The sequence below is a fragment of the Penaeus chinensis genome, chromosome 12 (assembly GCF_019202785.1).
Source record: "Penaeus chinensis breed Huanghai No. 1 chromosome 12, ASM1920278v2, whole genome shotgun sequence".
Classification (NCBI taxonomy): domain Eukaryota; kingdom Metazoa; phylum Arthropoda; class Malacostraca; order Decapoda; family Penaeidae; genus Penaeus; species Penaeus chinensis.
In genome coordinates this window covers 15,429,714-15,437,213 of record NC_061830.1, presented here as the reverse complement: position 1 = coordinate 15,437,213, position 7,500 = coordinate 15,429,714, and the positions used below count along the sequence as shown (strand labels likewise).

Below are 7,500 nucleotides of genomic sequence, written 5' to 3'. Positions count from 1 at the left end.
GCACTGTGCCCCCCCCCCCCCCCCATTGGATCCATTTGAATAGGTCTAACAGGAACTTTTGATAGCTCTCTGGTAAGCGAGATAGCATTTGGTATAGAATATCATCACTTCCTGGGGCAGTCTTATGGCAGAGCTGCAAAGCAGAGTCCATCTCCTTGCGCAAAAATGGCAAGTTGTATGGAAGTTCTGCTGCAGTCCTACTGGAGGAAGACACTGGGTGTAGTTCCTGTTCAACCCGAAGAGTGGAGAATCGGTCAGTGTAAGATGCGCCATGGATAGCTAGCTCATTTGCAACATCTTTTTTGTCTGTGAGGAATAGGCCATCTATTTTCAGAGCAGGTGGTGCCATGGATGTGCTCTTTCCAGTGATCATTTGCACCTTGTCCCATACCCATCCGAAGGGGTCCCAGAGTCAATTGAGGATACATACTGTCTCCACGACGTCCGTTTAGCCTCCTTTAACACTCGCCTGGCCTTGGCTCGTGTCTTTTTATAATGGATCCAGGTTACGTCGCTGGGGTCTCTTCGACTGTCTTAATGTAGCTTTTCTTGCTATAACAGCTTGTTGGCATTCATCAGACCACCATGGTACCGGAGGTTGATGGTGCTACTCACTACTTTTGGGAATGGATGCTTCTGCTGCAAGGTGAATTCGTGATGTGAAGTGATTAACAACATCTTGAGCACACTGGAAATCATTCACAGATCCTTGCAATACTGCAGTTAATCTAAAAGGATTCCAGTCTGTAAGTTCAAGTCACCATCTCTGCACTCCGTTGCCTGGAATACCATTCATCCCCAAAAGTATTGGAAAGTGGTTGCTTCCATATAAGTCTTCCATGACCTGCCAAGTGAAATTTAACTGAATCACGTGAACCAATTGACAGGTCAATATTGGAGAATGTCCCAGTTTGAATTTGGAAATGTGTGGGTGTGTCACTGTTCAGTAGAACCGGATCTACTCTTGAGAACAAGGACTGCCCAAGTAGATCTTCCAAATCATCTATGTTGAGATTATATGAAGGGAGGTAGATGGATGCAACAGTGTAAGGTCATGTCAAGCCTATTCTCACAGCCTTCACTTGCAGTGTTGTCTGACGGACCATCACTGCTACTCCTCCATGAGGTCCATTATCAAAAGTCCCATAATGGGCTTGAACTTGGAATCCTCTAAGGGAAATCAGACGATTTTCACTGGTCATAATCTCTTGTAGGCATACACAAATTGGGTTGCATGAAGCTGTCAGATGTTGCAATTCTTCCCATTTTGCATGAATTCCCTGACAGTTCCAATGGATTAGGTTATCCAGTTCTTCAGGTTGAAAAACTACGTCTTCATAAGGTGTTTGGCAGCACCTGTGGTTAAGGCCCGCCCCACACCTTTAGGCTCTCCCTTTCCAGCATCTTGGGAGCACCTTTTGGTTGGTTGTTTACCTTTGGAACTAGTTTCAACAGGCTTCCTTTGGACAGACTCAGGATTTGTTTGCCTGGGCAAAGGATGTACCTCAGACTTTGGTTCAGGAGCATTCTGTTTAGCAGCAGAGGCCCCTTTGGATGTGGTGGCAGCTGTGGCTGTCATCGTTGGAGCCCTGGAGCCCTGCCTGATGGCTCCAAAGACCCCCCTCTAGGAGGAGTTTTTTGAACAGGCTCAGGATTCCTCTGCCTGTGCAAAGGGTGTACCTGAGCCTTTACTTCAGGGGCATTATGACTAGCAGCAGAGGCCCGTGTGGGTGTGGTGGCAGCTGGAACTGTCACCGTTGAGGTCTCTGGAGCCTTGACTAATTGCTCCAAAGACCTTACTTTGGGAGAAGTCTCCTCAATAGACCCATCACTCCTACCCTGTTTCTGGTAGAACAACTCACCAGAGGCAGTTTCAGCATTTGAGGACTGAGGTTTAAAGGTAGTGGCAGAGTGTGTGATGTAAGAAGTATTGGAGGGAAAGGGATGGTGGGTAGGAGGATGGGCTAGAACCGAGGCAAAGGACTTACCTGGCTATGCAAACAGCACACGGGCACGTCGCTTTGCCTCCGGAAAAACTTTCTCCTTCCTCCATATTACCAATACTTCTTTTGCAAACTTGTACCTTTTACATTGCTTAGAAGAAACTTCATGATCTTAAAAAATCATGATGTTCCAAACCATCAACTTTCTTCTTAACACGTTTTACTGCCACTATATTAAATTTCTTTAGTTCTTCTAACAGTTTCTCCTCGGAGTAATTCATCAGGTCTTGGGAAAAGACATTTTCCTTACACTGATTGAGTGTTCTGTGAGAACGTGAGACTTGAGACCCAGGAATGTCGCATATTGCACGCAGACGGTCACTCATCTGGTGAAGAAACCTCAACTATCAGGCTACCATCTCACTGTGGGGTGATGCGAGAATCCTGTTGACATACCTCAACTATATTCTAATGTACTTAAGATCCATGATTGATACACCATCAATGGTCTTCACTACTAGGTATTTACTATATGATACACTTTCATATTTCCAGGTAAAATTTCCTTAATGGATGGAGCCCGAGAACCATTATGATTCTCATTCTTGCCCTTTGGAATCTAATAAGGTTCCAGAGTGACATGTAATGTTCCAGAGGGATTAGCCAGGGGTGGGTGCACCATCCCCTCTCATAGGCCTTGGTGCACCAGGAAGCCATTTTGTCTCATCCCTCACAGGTAACCCCTTCAGTATGGGTAGCCCTCTAGTCTGGCTCACCAGATCATTGGTACCTCAAGACCCCCCCCCCCCCCCCTCCGTCCCACCGCGGCAAGGCGGCTCCCATTAGGGGGTTATCATAATAGGAAGTAAAGTAACCAACAGCAAGTTTTGTGCACAAATGGTAGTGACTGTCCAAAGATTCTTCAAAAACACTGTGCCTTTTTGGTGTATATATACTTGTAGGTAAGTCATATGAATATGAGAATGTCTGAGGAAGTTGTGATAGCTAATATTATGTATGTTACTTTCCCAGGAAGTTATCATCGATAACGAGTTCGACAAGGATGAATTTGTGCACGCAGTACACAGGTCTGTATTACTCTTTTTCTTTACTTTTTTGTTTACGTCCAACTACGCGTTTCAGGGGCCTTGACCCATCGTTTTTCGCAAGTTTCTTCCAAACGAACAGTCAGATCAGTATGGCACGTTAATACTATCAAACCCTGCTCTAATTTTTGGCACTTTAGTTCATTGCCAAATGCACTTAACTACAACAAATCCAAATGTATATGCACACACACACACACACACACACACACACACACACACACACACACACACACACACACACACACACACACACACATGCGCGCGCGCATATATACATACAATTATATGTACATATGTTTATATATACATATATGTAATATATATACATATCCACACACACATACGCGTATATAATATATATATATATATATATATATATATATATTCATCTACATATATCCAATCACACACACACACACACACACACACACACACACACACACACACACACACACACACACACACATATATATATATACATATATATATATATTTATACATACATATCAATTGCAATACCTTCATATGTCTTTCCCAAAAGACTGAAAGCGAGCGACGAAAGCTACTGTGTGATCGAAACGGTTTTCTCACAAGACTCTAACATCTCTGCCAATTCGTCCTGGTATTACATGGATGAGAACGACCTGATTTACTTGGAGAAGGAGAAGGTAAAGAGCCAAACTTGTAATGAAACGCAAATCCCATTATTTGAGAAAATTTCTCAGCAATATATAACCTTTTCAATCAAAATTTAATTTATTATATTTTTCAGGAGTACCAGAGAGATGTGCATATTGGCTATGGCGTATTGGTGGTCTTACCTTTGATAAACGTCGATGGCTCTCTCCTGTTCGTCATACTATTCAGGACTTTCACGGCCGAACCCGCCAGTCCTATCGTTCAAGTAAGGCAAATACTGAATGTTCATGGAGAAAACAGAATGTTGTATGCATACTTTGCGCCTGTTTTTTAGGAACAAATGAATAATTTTTATATAATTTAGCTTTTTGTAGATATGCAGAGATCTGCGGTAAATTTTGTCAAATTAATGTCCATTCTCTACATCACAGTCGTAGGAGCAAAATATCACGATTATGCTATCTTCAAATTGACAATCAACTTCCTATTCATCACATATAGATTGCACAGAGCTTCCGATCGCATAGAGATTGCGGGTGCATTGGCGAGGACGAGGTCGAAGGTCTGGGCAATGGAACGTATGATGTGACGAGTTCAGTGATACAACATTTCACCGAAACGTAATTCTTTTATATTTGTAGTTGTCTCATTTTAACATTTTATATGATACTAGATTTAAGCAGCTATATTTCGGATTCTCTATCTAAAGGCTTTTTGTAGCATCCCAAAACCCCTAACACTCTGATACAAAAAAAATATTTTCTTAATTTCACATTAAACTACTTCATATGCTGGTATGATTTTTAATTACAAGCAAAACATTGTGGAAATTTCAAATTAAAAGGAAAATAACATTGTGGAAGCTTCAGAGAAAATAAAAAAAGTACCTGACTACTCTGCGACTTGTATTGTTTATACACATCATTCTTCACTTCACAAGGCTATGTAAACTTTCTAATGTACGTCTCAGATTCAGTCAAAATAAAAATCTTATTACTTGTATTGTTCATAGGAAACTTAAAAATTGCATGAGGTTTTACATCTTATCGTATCCGCCACGAGTGAGCTCCGTGTCTGAGTCAGATACTGGGTAATTCCAATGATAACGGACACTTACTTGTCTTATTGATTGAGTTATATCAATAAATATTTCTTGATATTTTTGAGCCTGTAAGGTTATATCATAGAGGTACAGAATGATTTTGAAGACACTCATCCCACCGAAGTCAATATGATTCGGACATGTTGGAAATTCTTACCATGAACATGTAGTTGTTATACCGCTAAAAAGGCGAAAAAACATCATATGTATCTTTATAATAGACCTTTGTAATAATGATGCGGTTTGTAATTAATGAAAATATAAATCCCTATTTAAGACTGCGTGAAATATATCTGAAAAATATCACACTAATTGGCTGGCCGGAGTATGTCACACTGTCAAGGTAGAGGCATACAAACTAATACAAACCGAAAAGATGTTTCAACAGGTTCCAAGTCAAATATGTATCAAAATGTATCAGAGTGTTAGGAGTTTCGGAAATGTTTAAAAAAAAGAGAAAAAAAGGGGCCTTAAGTGGACTGTCCTATGTTTCTTCTTTTTTTCTTTCTTTAATACTGAAATGTGAGAAGACTGGAAATTCCTTCCAGATCAAGCTATAATACCAGCGGATTGGATATAGAGTCTCTCACAGACTACATCCAGATGCTGATCGCGGTCCCTCCCTTTGAGCGTCATTTGTCAGAAATTATTATCCATAGAACTCTTGAGGAAGAATGTGTAAGTCACTAAAATTGTATTACAAATTGTCAAGAAATATTGCAGAGTTGTTATTTATGTACTTGAAGGGCACAATACCAATCTCATGTATTTCATATTGAGTCAAAAGTATTATTCTCCAAAATCCAGTTCATAAAATGTTTTGTCTCATTAAACAGGAAGATAATGAAACGACCACTATTTCACCTACAACAGGTATGTTCTCTTGTTTGTATATCAAATATGTTGCGCTTTTCTTTTCATCGTTATCATACAGATATGTAACATATACAAATACACATATTCACATATGCACACAAAAATAAATCCACATGTGTACATATATAAGTATATGTATATGTATATATGTACACATATATGTATGTATGTATGTATGTATGTATGTATGTATGTATGTATGTATGTATGTATGTATGTATGTATGTATGTATGTATGTATGGTGGAAAAACCTACTACGTAGTTTCGAAATCCCGCTGGATTCCATCTTCAAGTCTGACCTGAAAAAGGAATCCAGGGGGGATTTGAAACTGTAGTCTCATTCTTATTTAATTTAGTTTTTGCATTGTGTTTTTTTTTTTTTTTTTTTTTTTCTTGTAGTGAAATTTAGTGCCCCCTATCAATATTAAGACTCTGTTGAATTATATGGCATAATTAACATTAGATACAAAGAAGAAAGGGTAATGCAAGACCCATAACTAACTGAAACATAAACAACACTCATATGAAACAAATAGAACATTGATAAACATATCAGCTATACCGAAATATAATTGGCAATGTACACATTATGGCACAGCTGGCAATGATACACTTTCAACAAAACCATTTTTTATGGAGACATTTTATATGAGCACATTTTTCAACTTCCCATTTTCAACTAAGTTAATCGTATCACACTCTCAACCGCATCACTGTCATTTTGGACATTCGCCCGTAAGCGATAACCTTTGGGCCAAGCAGAGGAGTAGCTACCTTGTTTCCCTCGCCCTTTTACGTATGTCTTTTGCAATCTGATGACTGCGCCATTGGTAATTACACCAGTCAGATCACCAGTTCTTGGTAAGTTAAATTGTTAAGCCTGGATGTTGTCCTGGCTCAGGCGATAACTAGTCCAACTAGCTAAGCATGCCCTCTGACCACCTTTGCTGGTGACTTTCCATGGGCAAGTCTTCCTTCGCTCATGTTCCGCTCATGTTGGCGCCCATGTCTATGCCCCTCTCTGCACATATTGGTCCCGCATGTCTGTGGTCCTCCTATCACTGTTACCAACACCTGGAGACTAATATTTTTAACGAAATTTAATTAGACATAATATTTATGCAATAACTGTATACTAATATAGCATAATGTTTATACTTTGATTGTCCATATATATATTTTTTTTTCTTACATTAATTGATAGATTATTTAATGTTTAAAACATTTCATCATTTCAATCCCATACGGTATTCGCCGCTAGTGAAATAATCAATAAAAAAAATTCTTGAATCATGTATGACATTCCCAATAAGCACTATTTCTACATAATCATATTTCCTGGTGTTAATTTTGCCACCAATTATTTTTCTTAGAATTACGCTAATGTTTAACACACTAACAAGGAACAAAAACAATCCCACCGCTGTCACCAATGGTCGTATCTCGAATGTCTGATTTACAAAATAAAATATATTCTACTAAATTATTGCTGTCAAACGTTCAAGATCAATTCTAGTATAAATAATTAAAATGAGGTGGATTGCATTTATTACTCTGCTGCGTGTACCGAAGATACATCGGTCATCAAAATAGTTTTAATCAATTTATTTTATTCTGTAATTTAATAACAATGAACAGATGGCATATTACAATGGGCTTAACCCAACTGTAACAGATATATGTACTGTCCCCTGAAGGTTTGTTTTTTTTTCACGCAAATGGCTCTACATGTACTCAGCCACCAAGGAGTCTATCAGTAGGCACTAGTTGAATGCGCCTGAATTCCCCCTTCCTTGAATTTGCGGGAAACTGTGTTTTTCATTCTAATAC

General features: G+C 39.1%; 1 protein-coding gene across 1 annotated transcript in view; it reads left to right on the top strand.

Annotated features, from left to right (window-relative positions):
• LOC125030968 (mucin-17-like) overlaps window positions 1-7,500 on the top strand; it is a 75,530-nt gene that overhangs the window by 51,243 nt on the left and 16,787 nt on the right. Inside the window, exons 28-33 of the mRNA XM_047621388.1 lie at window positions 2,976-3,031; window positions 3,594-3,720; window positions 3,825-3,956; window positions 4,193-4,311; window positions 5,342-5,471; window positions 5,630-5,666. Of these exons, the coding sequence (XP_047477344.1) occupies window positions 2,976-3,031; window positions 3,594-3,720; window positions 3,825-3,956; window positions 4,193-4,311; window positions 5,342-5,471; window positions 5,630-5,666 (601 nt within the window). The remainder of the gene's footprint in view (window positions 1-2,975; window positions 3,032-3,593; window positions 3,721-3,824; window positions 3,957-4,192; window positions 4,312-5,341; window positions 5,472-5,629; window positions 5,667-7,500) is intronic.